We start from the raw sequence: 20416 nt of genomic DNA, 5'->3' as shown, positions 1-20416 counted from the left end.
TTCATTTGCGGCGTTTTATGTGTGAACCAACAGGATCTTCATGGCAGCTTTTCCTCAGATCTATGTTGGAGATGATCTTGGGCCAGAAAATCTTTAAGTTCCGCCGGGGACAGCGGTTAATGAATACCTGCAGCTTCTGTGTGTCTATGAGTCTTTGTGGTCTACCAGGTGTTGCAAGCGTATAACAGTACCGACTTTAGTAACGTTGGTGATAAATATCTTTCACTGTAATGGAGAGCTGTTTTGACTGCCACATGTATCGCAGACATGTAAATGAACCTTTGACTGTATCAGTACGGGCACCCACATCTAGGTCAATACCACCATCTCCTGCAACAATACTCTCGTCTCAACTTCTTCCGTTCCTACAATCATCTCGTCATATCATTATCATCTGGGTTATCCAGGTCTTGCATTTATACCAGCCAGAAAATTCTTTTAAATTAAGTCTATTCTTTTCACAACCTTTTCCCTCACTTCCCTTTAAAAAAAAAAATTGCTCTTATTTCCTTCTCTTCCTAAAGCCTCTTCTTTTCAAATTCTCATGGTATTCTTACCAAGCTTTACTGGTTTATTTGTCACAAGATCACTGTCTATTACTCTATTTCTATAATCTGTGGGGCTGTAAATACCTGCACCTGGCTCTCTCGAATGAAACTTTTGTGCTTGTGCCCCTAGGTCTAAACTGATTCCCTAAACTTGGGCCATTTCCCACCATGCTGGTCCACTGCGGGTTGGTTGGTTCACATATTTAGATGTGCTTAACTACTACTATCATATTACTTATCTTATTTCAATTATACATTCTGCTTCTGTGAGCGTGTTTTTCTACAACCGCAACAGTTGCGTGAAGACTTGGATTTTTATGCGCATCTTGGATCAATACCTACTTGTTCTAGAACACTAGAAATAGATGTAGGGGGAACTTGTTTGTGTATCCATAACGCATGGCTGCAGTGGCCATCCTGTACATCCATAATAGCATCTCCCATTTGCTTGGGCGTATATACGTTTTTCTTGGACAGTATGAAAAATCCAGCTATGGACACCTGTACAAGACTGGTATCCTTCATTTTATTAATGTTTTACAAAAACTACCAATATAATTATGAAATTCTAAAGACAATTTAATAAGAAAACTCAACATTACCTTAAAACATTATTTTCGACACATCGGCAGCAAATTTTGCAGCACTTTTACACGACCGCACTAAGTAATAGCTGAAATACCGGCATATTTTTTAAGTTTTATCTAAATGAACCAAATCGCCATATTAAGAAGGCATGTCTGACACGAACATTATTTATGGCTGCCTTAAATTAGACAATATTTCCTAAATTTTGAGCTAAAATTAGTTTACAATGTTTGAGTTTTTTTTGGTTTATGCAAAATAGGGCTAGTAGAAAGGTTCTGACGAGAAAGGTCTCTATGGCTTTTATAAAGAAGACAAAATTTCCTTATGTTCTACTTTTAATTCACCTCTCTAGGTCTCATTGGTTCAAAGATACAGGTTCTGAAATATCTGATATTTTTTCGAAAAAAGAGTTTGTAATAATGTATGCCATTTGTGACTTACTAAAATTAACGGGCAAAAATTGACCTTTGCTGACCATTTCAAAACACTGTAAGCGCCAACTTTAAAAAAAAACGGGGTCTTTGATTTATACATTATTTTAGGCGATTCCGCACATTCCTGCATTGTCAGAATATCAAAAAACTAAAATTTCTAAAAACCTAGTAACTCCACCCTGCGAAATCAAAAATGCCACGAAAACCATTTTAAAACACAGTAAGAGCCACCAACCATTTTAAAACACAGTAAGTGAAAATGACTTAAGTAAAAAAAAAAAAAAAAAAAAAAAAAAAAACACGCACTCACGCCTTGTACTAATGTACTCCCTTGCGGGGTAGGCAGAGGTGCATTGCTGCACCCACTTTTCGCCAGAGTGTTATGTTAGTCCCAATGTAATAGGGGGCGGGCCTATTGCCATTTCACGGGCACATCCAAGACCCGAGAACAAATATCTGTGTTTAAACAAATATCTGCCCCAGCCGGGAATCGAACCCGGGACCATCGGCTCAGTAGTCAGGGTCACTAACCACTACGCCATTCGGTCGTCTGTACTAGACTGTACGTGACTTAAGTACTAGGTTTTAAAATTGTCAATGGCGCTTACTAGGTTTTGAAATGGTCAGCAAAGGTCAATTTTTGCCCGTTAATTTTAGTAAGTCACAAATGGCATACATTATTACAAACTCTTTTTTCGAAAAAATATCAGATATTTCAGAACCTGTATCTTTGAACCAATGAGACCTAGAGAGGTGAATTAAAAGTAGAACATAAGGAAATTTTGTCTTCTTTATAAAAGCCATAGAGACCTTTCTCGTCAGAACCTTTCTACTAGCCCTATTTTGCATAAACCAAAAAAAACTCAAACATTGTAAACTAATTTTAGCTCAAAATTTAGGAAATATTGTCTAATTTAAGGCAGCCATAAATAATGTTCGTGTCAGACATGCCTTCTTAATATGGCGATTTGGTTCATTTAGATAAAACTTAAAAAATATGCCGGTATTTCAGCTATTACTTAGTGCGGTCGTGTAAAAGTGCTGCAAAATTTGATTTATATTATGTGAAGGATCCAAAACATATAAAAAAATAAAAAACATATAAATTATTAAGTTATTATTGCAATTTCAATATACTTTACTTGTCTTAAATTACACAATAATGGCTCTTACTAGGTTATAAAATGGTCAGTGAGGGCGGTTTTAGGGTGAGAAAACCATTTAAAACCTAGTTAACTAGTGATTTCTTTTGTGCATTAAAGCAACAATATTAGTCATATTTAAATGAAATAGTATTGTATGTAAGCTTACATTCGTTGAGATATGTAAGTACTTATCATAGTTTTACCAGGGCATTGAAATGAAGGGACAAAAACGTTTTTTGGCTCTCCTGAAAATTTTGTCTCTTGGCTGTTACTGTGTTTTGAAATGGCACAGCCGCCCCGCTGTCATGTCGCATTTCATAGTTTGACAGAGGAGATTCTTCTTCTTGTAACAGAAGAATTAAGTACAGTTCCCCAAAATTGATAATGCACATAGAAATCTTCGTCATTGTTCGGCAACGGTCGTATTCCCGAGCGTTTGAAAACTATATGTATTTAGAGTGGTTAGGTGCATTTTCTTCATGCAATTTTAGTAGAATTATGTATTTGGTGCTAAAAGAGATATTGATTTATCAGTAACGAAATATGATTCGATAATTTTATTCATAATATTGTCATAATATTAAAATTTACTTCGAAAATGTTACAGTAGGTACTTTTCAAGTGTCTTACTGAAGCTGATGTAAAGATGGATGAAAGAAGGTTTGAATAACACAAGAAATGTCGAATACAAAGGTCGAAATTCACTGCTCAATAGGTTATGAAAAATTTACACTTGTCCCTCAGTTGATCTACCGAGGTGCGGGGGACGCGGAGACGGTACTTTGTTATTAAAACGCCAAAAATTTGGATCGCATTCTATTACACTAAGGCCCTGTTTCACAATGTCTGGTTAGTGGCTACCTGTGAGATAAAATACATGCTGTCACTGTCAAAAAAATTATAGAGAGTGACAGCATGTCTAATTAAATTAATCAAGGTAATCATATGACACTTTGTAAAATACTGTACAATATTATTTTTATTTAAGTACATAAGAGTAATGTCAAAACAAGCTTTGAATGATTAGCTAGTGGCCGCCGCAGACGCCGTGTCCCGGTCGTCGGTGCACACATGGCGGCGTACAGTTGACGGCGAGCTGCGAGCGCAAGCGCTGAGCTGGACAGAAGCCAGGACAGTTGCTGAGGACAGGACGGCGCGGCGCACTCTTGCGAAGGCCCTCTGTACCACCGCGGCACTAGCATAGCAACAGGTACCACAAACAGACTAAGTGGGAAATAATTTCCCTATATTTGATTAAGAGTTAACAACAAACATCAGTATTTAGCAATAATAAAGAACCAAAAAGTTGTATTAATCCACCGATTTAATTACATTTTATACTGTTCCGTGGCTTCCAATTGAGCCGGGATTTCAGGCATCTCGGTGTACAACAGGACGCTGTCCTTGAGCAGCCGGGTTACTCAGTAGTGAGTCACACGTGACGGCTACAGACGGCGCCGCTAGAAAGCGACCGTCCGCGCCGATGTCAGAATTGCAACTGAGGTGGTTAGTGTAGGTGGAGTCGCTTGTATGTGGGTGTAGGAGAGCGTGTCGACAACGCGGCCTGTGCGTCGCCGGCGCTGCCTGCAGTGAGGGGACAGGCGGAGGCCGAGCCCTCGCCCGCAGCGCGCCCCACTGACACTCACTGACATCCCGCTGTTTCACGCCGTGTCATGTACTATGTTTCCTCATGTTTCCCGGATTTCTCATTTTTTCCGACGCATCAGAATCATATGGCTGTGCTGCAGTGTGAACTAACATGTGCCTGTTATGATTACTTCTATAGTTAAATGATTTCGTGCAAATGTCACACTGGAATGGCTTTTCGCCAGTGTGAATTAACTTATGGTTTTTCCATGAGCCCCGATGCCTAAATGTTTTCTTGCAAATGTCACACTGGAACGGCTTTTCTCCCGTGTGGATCAATTCGTGCTCTGTCAAAGTACTAAAATGCCGAAACGATTTTTTGCAATTACCGCACTTGTATGGCTTTTCGCCACTGTGAACTAACTTGTGGCTCTTCAAATTACTTATTTGGTTAAATGGTTTCATGCAAATTTCACACTGGAATGGCGTTTCGCCACTGTGAACTAACTTGTGGCTCTTCAAATGACATATTTGGCTAAATGATTTCGTGCAAATGTCACACTGGAACGCCTTTTCGCCAGTGTGAACTAACTTGTGGCGCTGCAAATGATGTCTTAGGTAGAATGATTTCGTGCAAATGTCACACTTGTATGGCTTTTCGCCAGTGTGAAGTAACTTGTGTTTCTTTAAATTTCTTATTTGGTTAAATGTTTTGTTGCAAATGTCACACTCGAATGGCTTTTCGCCAGTGTGAGTTAACTTGTGTTGTTTTAAAACTGATACATATTTGAATGTTTTCTTGCAGGTTTCACACTGGAAAGGTTTCTCTCCAGTGTGATGTAACTTGTGGTTCTTCAAATGACTTATTTGTCTAAATGTTTTCGTGCAAATGTCACACTGGAATGGCTCTTCGCCAGCGTGAAGTAACTTGTGTGTTTTCAAAGAAGACCGGTGCCTGAATATTTTCGTGCAAATGTCACACTCGAAAGATATTTCCCCAGTGTGAAGTAACTTGTGTCTTTTCATTGCAGACCGATGCCTCGATGTTTTCTTGCAAAAGTCACTCTCGAATGGCTTTTCGCCAGTGTGAATTAAAATGTGCTTTATCAAGCTGGTTTTTTTGCTGAATGTTTTCATGCAGGTGTCACACACAAATGCTTTCTCACGTGGGTATATGATTTGTTTACGTTTCACAAGAGAAGCCGAGGCTTTATTTGAGTGAGTGGTCTCGGTGTGTGTGCTCGTGTAATGTTCACTATACGCTTCAGTGGTAGGGAACAACACTGCACACTGAGCACAGTAACAGTTGTTGTTCAATAGAGTTGTATAACAGTTTGTTAAAATAATTTTCGCTCGCAAACATTTTTCCTTTTTTTCATAATTCTGTTTAGTTATCCTCGTGCTTCTATTTTCATCAGTGTATATTGACACTGCCAAATCTTGATCATTGTTTGTTTTGTTGTTAACAACATTATTACAGTCACCTGGTGCATCAGTTTCTCGTTCTTCGTCAGACTGATCTACTTGTATCTTGCCAAGTATAATTCTGTTTCTGTAAAATGGCAATTCATTTGGTACAACATTCTCTGATTCCTTCTTGATTTCAGTTTCAACTTCATGAAATTCTGTCAAACTGTTGCGCTTGACAGTTATTGTGTCATCCATGTCAGTACACAGGTGGTCAGGTTTCACATCCAGGTCTTGAGTGGAGCACTCAGTAGGATGATTCCCACTGTAGACCGTTAAATTGTGAAGTTGATATTTGTATTTATTTCTCTTTGGTACTTCCAGGGTTGTAAATGTTTCTGTAAGGTACAATAAAATTTATTTGGGATAGATATAATATATATATAATTAATGTGCTTATATGAATGATATGAATATTGATATTAATTAATATTATACTGAATAAGGTTGAATGTTAACTACAAATAAATAAGTCATATGAATACTTGATATGAATGAAGAAAGAGTAAATATTCTATTATTCGCTCTGTGGTTTGTCACTGCTGTGAAAATGTTAGCCAGATTAGTGTTAGTTTCATTCAATTTTGTTAAGATAGAGATATGTCAGCCACTGGATTAGAAGTACAGTCAGCTGCATAAGTAGCAACACTTTTGAACCTTTGTCAAACTCACCAACTTCCTGTTTGTTCATTCAACCATTGTCGTTTTGTTTAGTAGGTAGTTTGATACGGTACAAAAGTGTATAGCTACTTATGCAGCTGACTGTTCATGCACATAAATATCAAAATGTATGAAAACCGCATCGACCATATTTTTGCGGCCGTCTCGCTCGGCTCCCTGCTCGCCGAAGCACCAGAATGTGATGTATTTGTGGATAGAATGAGTTCTCTGATGAATGTATGCAGGGGAATGTTAGAGAGAAGTGTGAGTGCTATAATTATAAATAAATAAATATAAGTATGTGGGGACATCTCACACACGGCCATCCGACCCCAAGCTAGGCAGAGCCTGTATTATGGGTATCGGACAGCTGATATATCTACACAAATACATAGATACATACATTCATATACATATATATTTAATAATATCAACACCCAAGACCCAAGTACAAATATCTGTATTTAAACAAATATCTGCCCCAGCCAGGAATCATCGACAGCCACGATCTTGGGCATAGCAGTCAGTGTAATGAGGCGAGCAATCAAGAACACGGTTGATGTGCGAATGGTCTTTATTATTAATATGAAGTACGTATTAGGTACCTATGTATGGAGGGAAGGTGTTGCCACACTACATCAGGGTCACTAACCACTACACCAGTCAGTTACTTCATTATGTAAATTAAGAAACGCCAGAGATGCGGGTTTGAATCCCGGCCCTGACATGTACCAATGAGTTCTTTTAACTTAAGTACAATGTATACCATCACTCTTATAGTGAAGGAAAACATCATGAGGAAACCTGCATATCTAGATCTAGCACATCTAGATATGTGAACCCACCAACCCGCAGTGGACCAGCGTGGTGACAAATGGTCCAAGCTTAGGAAGGCAGTTTAGACCTTGGGGACATGCAAAGGTTCCACTCGAGAGAGCCCGGTGCAGGTACTTACACCCTCCCAGAGAATGGAATGGAATGAAATGATGATGGAAGATAAATTTTTAAAATAAAAATCACATAAAAACACACACCATCCGACCCCAAGCTAGGCAGAGCCTGTAATATGGGTATCGGACACCAGATACATTTACACAAATACATAGATACATATTAAATATTAATATCCACACCCAAGACCCGAGTGCAAACAAATATCTGTCTTTAACAATTTATATCAGCTGGGAATCGAACCCAGGACCTTCGGGATACCAGTCAGGGTCACTAACCACTACACCATTCAACCATAGATGAGTATAGCTTAGAAAACTTTGATCGGGCCAGCATATTTCCTCATTAGTACAGGGTGTCCAGTAAGTAGTAAGTACCTACGACAAACTGCATGCGGTGGTAGCCTAGGTCTAGGCTAATGATGGGCGATTATGAATGACAGCAACAATCGAATGGTTTGATACCACTAATATCAATAATCGAATTTGCAAACCAGTGAACCACAAATTTTGATAATCGAATGATCAAATGACACTATTCGAATAAGAGGAAAATAGAGAAGAGGAAATTAGAATAAGAGGATATGAATACATAAACATATCTTTATTGTAATAAGTTAAAACATACAAGGTGGGGTAGCCCTGGTTCCTAAACTAGGGTGACCTGTGTGTCAGGAACCAGTTGCTTCCAAACAGTGAACAATTCTAGTTAAGTATTACAATTATTGACATACAAAATTAATAGGCCTCACCACAAAAACTTGGACAGTGTTCAACAGATGTTTAGCGCTGTCAAACGCCAACAAAATCTGTCAAATGTCGTTTTAAACACTAGTTAAACAGTGTTTAAAGTTTTTTGTGGTAGCTCAGAATGTGTTTTGGCAGAGTTTAAGTGTCATGAGTGTAAGTGTCGTGAATAAAGTCTATAATCGAATTATTCGATTATGGTTAGTGATAATCGCGCATCTTTACGTCTAGGCCTACCTAAACCACATGAAGTATGTTCCTTTAGAAACGATACAAATATGCCAAATAATTATCCAATATTTTTTTTAAAAGCTGAATTCGCTGCGAGATTTAAACTCGTTCCAGGAACATTGTTTAAAAAAATGTTTTGATGATTAGATTATTTGTTGGCGTATGTGTATCGTTTCTGAAGGAGCATACTTTGATAATATAATTGTGATAAAATACATTTTGATGAATTACAAAGATTTTGTGTTTAATTGATCTTTTCCCTATAATTTTTAAACAGAGTTGTATAATATAAATATATCCTTAACAGAGCATTCAAATTACAAACCTGGTGCTACACCTTCATTTGTATCAAAATCAATTATTTCTTGTTTGAGAACGGCAAGATCTGGAAACACGCTCCTCACAGTAGGGTTGTTCAACAGATCATGTTCCTCTATGTCCATGCCATCCTCCATCTTATAGTGTGGTTTCGTACAACTAAAACATGAGAAATATATTCAAATAGCAATTAATGACTTCAAACTAAGTAGTATAATGAAATATATTCTGAAGGCACAAAATTTAATTTTAGCGATGTAAAACTAGAAATGTTGCCAGTGAAATATGAGATTTGACTTAATACTCATCATCGTCATCATCATCTCAGCCATAGGACTTCCACTGCTGAACATAGGCCTCCCCCAATGATTTCCACCTTGTCCGATCTGAGGCGGCCCGCATCCAGTGCTTCCCCGTGGACTTGACCATATTGTCTGTCCATCTCGCGTGGGGCCGCCAAACGCTACCGGTACGTGGTCTCCACTCTTCTGCTCCACCGACCATCAGTCCACTCACTAACAGTAACACTCATACAGCCTGATTATAAACAAAGAATGTATATAAGGTTATGACAGCCTAAAATTAGAATTTGTGCCTTCAGAAACGGCATCAATATAATCCTTTATTGCAGAAATACATTTATGAGTGTAAAAGGTGGGAAAAATAGTAAGTAGGTATTCAGAACCATTTTCTACCAGTTTTCATAACATGCAAGAAGATTTATAGTTCATAATTTTACAAAAATTCAATAGACTGTAGCATGATAATCTGTTTAGGTACTGCACCAGATTTAGATCTAAAACAATATAGACTTTTTGAATAGGAGGCCACAAACAAACACTCATATAGCATTTGAAAAGGAAGGCCGCCCTCACCCCCTACCACCTGCTAATTAAAGACCTCTGCAGGCTCTCTCACTTCCACTGAGCCTACAGCCACCGACAACTCTACATTCTGCCACATATTCACTCTTGTGTGTAGCATAGATTTAGCAAACAAATGGAGGAAAAGCTAACCTCAAGACCAGAAGTAAGTATGAAGGTTTTATAAAACTACTAGCTGTTCCCGCGAGCTCCGCTTCGCCTCAAAAAGTTTTCCCGTGGGAATTCCGGGATAAAAAGTAGCCTATGTTCTTTCCCAGGGTCTAGACCTTATGTATACCAAATTTCATTCAAATCCGTTCAGTAGTTTTGGCGTGAAAGAGTAACAGACAGACAGACAGACAGACAGACAGACAGACAGACAGACACAGTTACTTTCGCATTTATAATATTAGTAAGGATTCTTACCCAATGCAGTGCTAAACACTTTATTCAGCAGACTATCGGTGAAATTATCATTTATTAGCTTTAAGGTTCAATCAATCTTTGTTTGTGGCTGTATGCCGTGTGTGACTAACACAGCAAATTCGGCCAAAAAACGATTGTGTTAAGGTACACACTATGTAAATTGCTGTCTTTACGGTGGAGATTTAAAGATATTTACAAGGTTAATACCTGAAACAAACAGACGGACACAATTTATACAGGGACATCACAAACAGAGGGTTAGTATATTATAATGAACACAAACAAATTTATAGTTTAATATTGTTAGTTTTGAAGAATTTATACAGGATGTTAGCGATTGGGGTATGTACAAGTGTTAGTAGGTAATTGATATTTACAGGTCATGGGATAGAGGGAGGGAGGAAATCATAGAGGGAGGTTTGAAGGTTAGGACACTCAAAGAAAAGGTGGTCGACAGATCCTTCGCTGGTGCCGCAGTCACAAACCGAACTATCACGCACCCGAATCCTAGCCAAGTGCACAGGCGTGCACGCATGACCAAGACGGAGTCTGCAGATTGTCGAGGTGGAGGTTTTATCTAGGAGTCTTGCTCTAAAAAACCATGGCCTTTTGGGAATATGTGGTTGGATTAAGGAGTAATACTTACCTTTAATATTCCTGGAAGCTTCCCAGTACTCCTTCCAGGAATTATCAAGCCTCGGTCCTGCGAGCGAGGCAAGGTCGTGGGCAAAATTATGGTAATGAGTATCCAGGCCCAAGCTAACGGCATCCTTAGCGAAGGAATCTGCACACTCATTACCAATGATGCCACTGTGGCCAGGTATCCAGGCAATAGCCACCTCTATACCCTGAGTCTTGCAACGGAAGAGAGTTTGTCTAATTTGAAGAATGATAGGGAATTTAGATTTTGATTTAAAAGGAAATGAAATAATTGAATGTAAGCAGCTAGAAGAGTCTGATAGAATAATAGTTTTGTTGAGTTTGTGAGACTCAGTGTACAGAAGTGCCTCCAGAATAGCGGTAGCCTCGCCCGTGAAGACTGAGGATTCGGGGGGGAGTTTGAAATTAAGAGTAATTTTATACTTAGGAAGCCAGACAGCTAGACCAACATTGCTCTTATCTGTAAATTTGGAGGCATCTGTGAAGACTGGGAGCCAACCAGGCCACTCTGACTGGAGTTTATGAGTCAATGTTTTCTCGGCCCCTGGAGCGTTTTTCACAATGCCCATGTCCATAACAACATTGGGCTGAAAAACCAGGGCATCATAAGGGACACTAAACAGAGGGTTCATTTTAAATTTAATTGAAGGATGAGGAAGGTTGGAAGCAAAAATGAATGATTTGAGAAGGAAGGAAAGGCCATGGGTTTCTTGAGCATGACATAACCGCTTAAGGGTATCGAGCTTGGACAATAGCGGGTGAGACTCCGATTGCCAGATCCTGAGGAAAAACCGGTCACACAAGTACTGTCTCCGCAGCGAGAGAGGGGGGTCGACACACTCAACCTGAAGGGCATTGGTGGGGGTAGATTTCATTGCACCGGACACTATTCGAAGACACTTGTACTGAACCTTATCAATTTTTTCTAATGCAGCCTTGTTGCAGGGGTCCAGGATAAATGAGGCATAGTCAAAGTGGCTTCGAACAATGGCGTTGTACAGTAGCTTCTGGGAGTATGGATGTGCGCCCCACCAGACACCCGACAGTGACCTGAGGACGTTGACACCCCTCTCGCACTTCTGAGCCACGTAGTTCATGTGATGGCTACCCGACAGCCTGGAATCCAGAATCACACCCAAAAATTTAACTTTATTTGACACAGTGATTGAATGCTCTCCAATAACAACATCCAGATCTGGGATGTTTCTTTTTCTAGTGAAAATCACTGCTGTGCATTTAGTGGGAGAAAGAGATAACCCATGTCTATCCAGCCAATCCGTGAGGTACCTAAGAGCCAGGTTCAGCTGGACATTTGTCTCCGCTAACGAGGGAGAAGCATAAAAGAGGGCCAAGTCGTCAGCGTACTGTAGAATGTCGCAGAAGCAGTCAACGGATTTATCTAGATCGTAAGTATACAGAGTGTAAAGGAGGGGACTTAAGACCGATCCCTGGGGGAGGCCTTTCCAAAAAAAATTTTGGGGAATCAAGGGAAGTGGTAGGGGATTTTATGTAGATGGATCTCTCCATGAATAGGCTGCAAACCAGACGGGTAAGCTTCACTGGAATGCTCAGCTGGCGCATTTTCTGCCTGAGCACAGGAAGAAGTACATTATCATAGGCAGACGCTATGTCAAGGAAGACACCCACAAGGTATTCTTTCCTCTTGAATGCGATGTGAATATCTGTTGTAAGTATTGCAAGGCTGTCTAGAGTACTCATCCCTTTCCTAAACCCAAACTGGGTTTTGGCTAGGATTCCTCTATTCTCAATTAGCCATTCGAGCCTGCATTTAATTAAGTGCTCTAAGATTTTCGCCAAAGCAGAGGAGAGGGCGATAGGACGTCGGGAGTTAGGATCACGGGGGTCTTTTCCGGCCTTCAATATGGGAACAACTATTTGCTTACTCCAAGAGCATGGAGTAACTCCGTACTCAAGGAAGTAGTTTATCAGCTCCAAGTAGGCCTGCTTGACCTTGAGGCTTGATTTTGAAAGGAAAGAGTATGGGATGCCATCAATACCTGGAGATGAATCAGTTAAACCAGATAAAGCAGATTGGAGTTCATCCATAGAAAATGGAGAATCCAATCTGTCTGAAGATGGTAAGAGAGCTGGTTGGGGACGGAGAGCACTGGAGTGTGGGACATAAGGTGGAGCCAGTTTATCGCTGAACCCTTCTAGCCATAGAGAGGGATCATTGCTCAAGATATCTTCGACGTTAAGGGAACCGCGATATCGGCGAATGTATCTCCACACCAGAGAAGGGGGAGACCTAGGTGAAAGGTTTTCACAAAATCTGATCCAGCCCTGTTTCTTTTTTTTCTTAAGGAGCCGTTTGGTACGTGCCGCTATCCTTTTGTAGTTGATGAAGTTGTCCATGCTCATATTAGCAATGTAAACATCCTCTGCATTTTTGCGTTCGACAATAGCCAGGGAGCAGTCGGAGTCCCACCAAGGAGGCGAGACTCTTTGGCCTTTACGCGATTTTCTATTTTTGGCAAAGGATGTTAGAGCTTTTTCAAACTGGTCATATATGCAAAGAAAGTTGTCACTAGTACAGGGTTGGATCAGACTGAGTTTATCTTCCACAGAGGTGATGAAGTTGGACCACTCATTCCTGCCTATCATGTACCTTGGGAAGGCACATGTATCAGCAAGAATGCTGGTTCTGGTAGGAAGAGTAATAGAGATGGGAAAATGATCACTCCCAAAAGTATTTGGGAGGACCCTCCAGAATATTGATGTTGAAAGAAGAGGAGAAGAGAAAGTGAGATCAACAGCACTTTTTGGGTTCTGACGAGGGAGGACTCGACGGGTAGGAGACCCGTCATTTAAAATACAAACATCTAAGGTATCAAGCATGTCTAAGAGGGCGATTGCAAAAGCGTCAGTATGGTATGAACCCCATGAGGTATGGTGGGCATTAAAGTCCCCCATGATCAGAAGAGGTTGCGGGAGAGAAGAAATTATATTATAAAAAGATGGGAGGTGAGAGGGGTGGGGATCAGGGAAATACACGGACACGAAAGTAATGTCTAAAGCCCTAAGGGCCACAACATTAAATTCCTGACCGTGAGGAGGGGTAGGGATAGAGGAAAAGGTAAGGGTACGCTTTACAAGTAAACGTTAAGTTACGTCTAAACTGCCTTCCTAAGCTTGGACCATTTCCCACCATGCTGGTCCACTGCGGGTTGGTGGGTTCACATATTATCTAGATGTGCTAAATCTAGATTTACAGGTTTGCTCACGATGTTTTCCGTCACCGTAAGACTGTTATACATTGTACTTGAGTTAAAATAACTCATTGGTACATGTTAGCGCCGGGATTCGAACCCGCATCTCTTGCGTGAAAAGCGGGCACTTAAGGGGATCCCTAAAGCTAAAATGCTAAAGTCGGCTTGATATACTTGATTAGATTGGAAAAACGGTGGCTTCTATCACATTGATAAAAATATATTTTGTAGCAGAGGGTATACTGAACATGTTAGTTGCTTATAAATTGGTGCAGGATTATAATAAGTATGTTAAAAAAAATTGCAAACACACCATGTCTTTTGCCATTTTTTGACTTATTATGAAAAAACCCTCGAAATCAGAGGGCCCATTTTCATGAAATCTTATATGTATGTGTAGGTAATTAAATTCTTAACAAAGTTACCTTAAAGAGTTGGATTTAATGGACCAGAAGTCAACTTTTTTTGCAAAAAACTAATAAATTCCGGTTTAAAAATGATGACACCGTGACAGATTTCAGATTTCTTCAGTCGTCGCCCTGGTGGCGGCCTGTTAGGAGCGATACCCACGCCATTTTATTTTTTATCAAATATTTCACAAAAACTGATTAAATCAACAAATTATGACTACAAGTATTATACTACATATGCATTTGCTATGGAAAGTTAATTTTCTAATCATTTTAGATGCAGAAAAGCCGAAAATTCTTAGAAAACATTTCGCCTTTTCGATTTGTTTACATTTTTTACTATAGAGTTACAGATGCATAGATAAAGGTAAACATTGCACATAATGACACTTATTAGATTCTCCGAATAAGAACTATACGGTCAATGCAGTATGCCAAAGCGCGAGCCTGTTTATATTCTGAGGGGTAATTTATTTTATTTTAACGGTTGTGTATGGTAGGTAAGCTACACAATATACAGGGTGTTGAAAAGTAAGTTCATAATTTGTTTTATTTGAAACCAAAAACCGTAGTTAATTAAAAATATATATATTTTAAGATGTGGTAGTCTGTACACTACAGGTTGTTAAAAATAAGTAAGTATTTTTAAAAATTGAAGATCTAAAATTTACATAATTTTTTAAATCTATTTAACAAGCTTTGCAAAAAAGCGGTTAAGTGCGACTGTATCTCGCCATGAAAAAAATGAAATGTTTACTGTAGCTATGAATTTTATGCGTTACAAGTGGAATAAAATACCGCATAATATTATGTACAACTATGTAAGAGCCTAGTTTTTAAAAAAAAACTCATAAGAAAATATTAAATACACAGGTTTTTTAACCCCTGAAGGAAATAGAGGGGTGTTATAAGTTTAAAGTAAGGGCTGAATTTTTTTTTTAAATTAGGGTGATAGGTAATGTATATTTTTAAGGGGAATTATAAAACGAGCGAACAAAAAAAAACTTTGCGACTGATGATGACATACTGTTTTAATAACTTGAGCGGTATGAATTTGAGTAAGCGAAAAATTAACTAAACTGACGACGAATATTGATTTATAATAAAATCCAGAACGAGCTTACAGAAAGTGGACTGTGACTAAATCCATTTCAGATATTAAAATTTTATCCGAGCGACTTCATTACTAAGTGAGCGACTGGAAATACCGAGAGGGCAACTTCAATATTAAGATATATTCGATTTTTCTAAGTGAGGTTATACTTAGCGAACTACTAAAAAGTTCACTTTGAGCAAAGTTTTGTATGCTGCTTTATTAATGATTATTGGTTACTGATATTCTATTTGAGGGCTTATGTTTTTTATTTTGATACGCTTTTTAATGAAAACTACAGATTTTTAAATGCACTGGCAAAAAGGATCGTGCGACTGTCCCGAATTTTTCAAAAGATATGTATGCAAACACGTTTTGGGGCTAGCAATTCGGCTCAAACTAACAACACCACCACTGGAAGCAAAAATTATACCCATTGGACAAAAAAGAAAACGAGGCCGGCCCATTAAGTCCAAGCCCGTACTTATTTACCAGTGACGATGAATAGTAGGGCTCCTCATACCTATCAATGTTTCTTAGTATTAATAAGAAGTTTTTTTTTAGTTGACTGAAGCGTCTTATTTTAATTTTTGTTCATTTTATTGAAATAAATGCATGCATATTACTTAATTTTTATGGAGTACATTTTATTATTTAATTACCCTTATATTTCAATAATAAAATTTCTCAACTAATAGAATAGTGTTTCTTCAAATAGTTATTTCATATTATTTTTATTTTTTAAATGTGAGCTCATTATAGGTACTCTGCCCATTAGTGTATTTTTCAAAGTGGTTTTTGTATTCGAAATACTTCATTTAAGATGAAATGCCGCTCAGTATAAAAAATACATTTGCCAAATATTGAAAAAAATGCAGGACGTAACGTTGACACTCAAACAAATATTAGGTCGCTCAAATATTATGAAGCTGCTCATTTTGTATTTTAAGTAACTCAAATTAAAGTTTGTAAGTTGCTGTGCTGTTGATTTCTCGTCACTCGCAGTCAGTCGCTCACTTAGTAATTCTATAACCCAAATTAATTAATTTTGACACTTAGAACTGTAATTTACAGTCACTCGTTTTATTGCAACCCTATTTTTAATGATTTTTTCAAATAGATAAATGTTATACCATTTTTAAATTGCCATAAAATTACCTATAGTTACTCGTATAGTTATAGAAAAGGGCAGGGCTACCAGTGCCCATTCGCTACTGCAACCTAAAAGATCTATAAATTATGACTCCCCATGCCGAGTCTCACTCTACAGGCCCAGGTCTTTTATAAACCTGATATTACCTATACAGGATGTTGCAAAAAGGGTATACTGTGCCGAAAGGGTTTGACTCAGGGGTTATTCTGAACAACTTTTGTTCTCCAAGTTTTGGAAATTCTCGAAAAATAAATTCGGTCTCTATAGTAAAAAGTCACGTGATCGAATAAGTTTCTATGTAAAAGGTTTTGTTACGTGAATTTTCAAAATTGTAGAAGAAAAGTGGATCAGAATGGCACCTAAATCCAGTTTTGGCTAAGCTTTATACCCTTTTTTCAATACCTTGTATAAAATATCGTCAGCGTCACCTTAGATCGTAATCATCGTAACTCCTCGTGACCAAATTTTAGAGGAGACAAAAATACTGTTTTATTTGTAGTTCTAGTAGGCATACTACCCACCTAAAGTTTTTTTTAACTAGCCTAAAAATGATTTGTTTAGACAGTCTATCTTCCTGTTCAACCGCAGCCTGAGTGCTAGTGACTCAATGACTGAAAGGAGGCCATTAGTGCTCCTAAATAAATAAAGCAGGCCTGTAGATTATCTTTCAGTGTACCGACACATCTGATTGCTGTAGAGCCTGATAAGCTCTTCGAACGAGTCATACCTCTGTGGTGGTACGGTTTCGACCTTTCGGACAGTCAGTTTGGCATCCGAAATGCGGATTCGAATAGTGGGTACAATACTTTGCGTTCGTTCACTGTCGGAGCAGGATAAGAACCACGGGCGAGTTGTTGCGCTGGCTGTTTGCTTAAAAATAGTAACCGCGTTCAACTCTATCCCCTAGAGGGCGAACCTTTAGGGCGGCTCTTGTATACCATCACTTGTCTTCTTATCTGCAGAAAATTGACAGAGGTCATACGTGTCTAACAAGTACATTAAGGATGCGAAAAGAGAGGGTTTGTTTTCACTGAAGAAGTTCAGTTGCGGAGTTCCACAGCGGTAGGTCTTGGACCCCTCTGCTGTGGAACTTGGCATACAACGCGGTCCTGCAAATCAAGCTCGCAAACGGCGTTAGCACAGTGCATTTTTCTAATGTCACACAGGTCGTGAGGTAGGCTGAGAGCCTCCTTCGGGGATGACATCCCAATGATTCATTACGAAAAAATTGCTGCAGCTGTGCTCGCCATGCAGTGCATGGGCTACTTCCGAATCTGGGGGGCTGTTGCAAAGGAGTCCGTTGCCTCTATACGGTACGGGTTCCGTGCGATCTATGATCCTTCCGGGAGCACCTGTCTTGTCAAGTCGAAGAGAATGGCTCGTATTCGACGCAACCTGCAGTACTGGTGGGATTGGTTGGAGGACAGGACAGCAGGAAGCTGCAGCAGCCGTCATGCTGTGATTCGACGCATAGATGCAAAAAAAAGTTGAAAGTAACTTCATGTTAATAAAATATTAGATCTTAATTTAACAACATAACATTGCAAAAAAAAATTAACATTGTTGAGTATGTTATTGTAATTTACTAAAGTAGTAAAAAAACAAAGGCTTATTGCATAGTTTTCGTTCACGTTCGCCTACATCGCACGTTGTATATGAGAATAAAGGGTATAATTACTAAGTTTTCTTGTTTAAAAATCACGGTTTGGGGTTTAGAGGAAAACAAATGGTAAAATGCGGAATACTGTTTTTTTTTTTCGAATAAAGAGGAAAACATGTGAATTCAAAAAACGTTTCTATTGACACCAAAGAGTATTTTTCGCCGAGAAAAGTGGAGTTACAATGTTTGCGATCTAAAGTGATGATAGAACTAGAACTTATTTTTTCAGTTCACCTGCTGTTGAGTGAAATCGTAATTAGGTAAATGACTCCTTGACATGAAAATAACTTTTTTTTTATAATCGTTATAACAAAACCGTTTTTTTTAATACAGCAATATTTGTAGGTGTACTTACAGTGAGCAAAAGAGCGCAGCAAGGTGTAAATTTTTTGGTTTTTAAGAAACAAAAATATTATTTCTATCATATCCCAAATACACATAAGTACTTAAAAAAAAAAATACACACTCTCGCCTTGTACTAATGTACTCCCTTGCGGGGGTACTTACATGTTATTATTTTTCTGGTGACCTCCCCATATCCCTTTGCCAGCTACGTAACCTTTTGTGACACCCTGTATATGCAGAGTTCTGCAAACTACTGTTCTGCTTTTGAAACACCAAAAAAAAACAGGTCGTCTAACTAAAAGGTCACGTGACCAAAAAAAAATTATATGAAGAAGCGTTTTTTTCATGAATATAAAAAATTACGTAGGATATAAGTTTTTCAGAGTGACGCCTGAGTAACGCCCTTTCGGCTAACTATACTTTTTTTATTTACTATTCTTATACCTCACACGGGGGCAGAGTTTAACACAACACCCTGAACTATTAAACTCTGATAATATTTTCGCGATTTTTTTACATTCTGATTTCATTTCCTGGCTTAGAAATAACATCAATAACATGCTGCACACGTAGGTTTCGGCATAGTATTAAACCCTTTTTGCAACAACCTGTATAAATATCGGCACGGGTACGACTTTATATATAATTAATTATTAAATATTAAAAATACTTTCAAATCAAATAAAAATAAATATTTTCGTATCACAAAACAATATTACTTACTTAGTATATTTTTAACAAAGTGGCATGTCTTCACTTTTATGTTTTCGAGTACTATGTTAAAATTTCATGTCATTGTCCGTAGAACGCCCCGCATACCTCAACCCCCCCTCACTAGATTTGACAGATTCTGATTTTCTTCCAGCTTTAGTGACAGCCTTAATAGACTAAGCTACCCACTCCTATGGTATACTCATCTTCCATCATCATTGATTCATCAATGAATGAATGTCGATGGAAGATGAGCATAGCTTAGAAAACTTTGATCAGGCCAGCATAATATTTCCTCATTTATACAGGGTGTCCAACTGTTCAGTAAGTAGTTTGTACAACAAACTGCGTGGGGTGGTAGCACAGGTCTAGGCCTACCTAAACTAAAGGAATATAAATACAGAAATCACAGTAAATAGCAGTCACACAACATAACCTTGGACTCTCCCTCCCAGGGATTACAGATGCGAGCATATTGTATATATCGACGGTGGAAAGGCAAAATGGTTTAAGCGCCATGACATAAAATGTTCACCAGAGCGATTTAAAGTTTGAAATTTTCGAAAAAAAATCATATCTCTGTAATTATTGTAGCTATGGCTTTGAAAATTAAAATACGTTAAATTGAAATAGTTTTCTATGTTATTCTGTATATAAAATGAATGTACATATTCTATTTACTGAAATAAGGGACATAAGACATAGGCATCTGAAATCTCAGTCAGGTAAAATTGGCTTAAACGACATTAACATTTTAATTAAATACAAGTAAAAACAATTTAAACACCAAGGAGATTTAACCATCACACCAGGATAATGTTTTATAATAATTTATGTTACTTTAAACATTCCATAAGAATGAATTAACCGCCAGAATAAGGCAATTTATATCTAAGCTGAATGACTTAAAGAATAAATGAACTGATAATTGAACCTCAGAACTCGAGAATGGTTGAACCGATTTTGGTCTAGAAACATTTGTGGAAGTCCAGAGAAGGTACAAAAGGTAAGAAGGGTAAGGTAGGGTAGCGTAGGGTAGGGTAGGGTAGGGTAGGGTAGGGTAGGGTAGGGTAGGGTAGGGTAGGGATAGAGATAGTGTAGGATAGGGTAGGGTAAGAGGCGGTACCTGCGGGCCAGCTAGTTTTAAATAAAAATCATAAAGTTTTCATAATAATATTTTATTATAATCT

The 20416-nt window shown here is 38.4% G+C and overlaps 2 protein-coding genes across 17 annotated transcripts in view; one reads left to right on the top strand and one right to left on the bottom strand.

Moving 5' to 3' along the window:
• LOC119693291 (zinc finger protein 1 homolog) overlaps positions 1-20416 on the bottom strand; it is a 538991-nt gene that overhangs the window by 36041 nt on the left and 482534 nt on the right. For 4 of the 16 annotated variants that reach the window (XM_048623924.1, XM_048623923.1, XM_048623922.1 and 1 more), the window contains exons 2-5: positions 9965-10171; positions 9143-9212; positions 8683-8834; positions 4002-6107 (exon numbers count right to left, since the gene is read on the bottom strand). The exons of 2 other annotated variants lie outside the window; for them this stretch is intronic. In XM_048623924.1, the coding sequence (XP_048479881.1) occupies positions 4387-6107; positions 8683-8834; positions 9143-9207 (1938 nt within the window). In that variant the 5' untranslated portion in view covers positions 9208-9212; positions 9965-10171 and the 3' untranslated portion in view covers positions 4002-4386. Of the gene's footprint in view, positions 1-4001; positions 6108-8682; positions 8835-9142; positions 9213-9964; positions 10333-10610; positions 11722-20416 lie in introns of those variants that run through there. 10 more of the 16 variants (XM_048623930.1, XM_048623929.1, XM_048623926.1 and 7 more) reach the window with 9 other exon arrangements.
• The window catches only part of LOC105392845 (zinc finger protein 184-like), a 342691-nt gene that overhangs the window by 295044 nt on the left and 27231 nt on the right, over positions 1-20416 (top strand). The gene's annotated exons all lie outside the window — the stretch shown is intronic.

Source organism: Plutella xylostella, chromosome 11 (assembly GCF_932276165.1).
Source record: "Plutella xylostella chromosome 11, ilPluXylo3.1, whole genome shotgun sequence".
Taxonomy (NCBI): Eukaryota; Metazoa; Arthropoda; class Insecta; order Lepidoptera; family Plutellidae; genus Plutella; species Plutella xylostella.
Note: the sequence above shows the minus strand (reverse complement) of the source record. Positions and strands in the feature narration are given on the sequence as shown.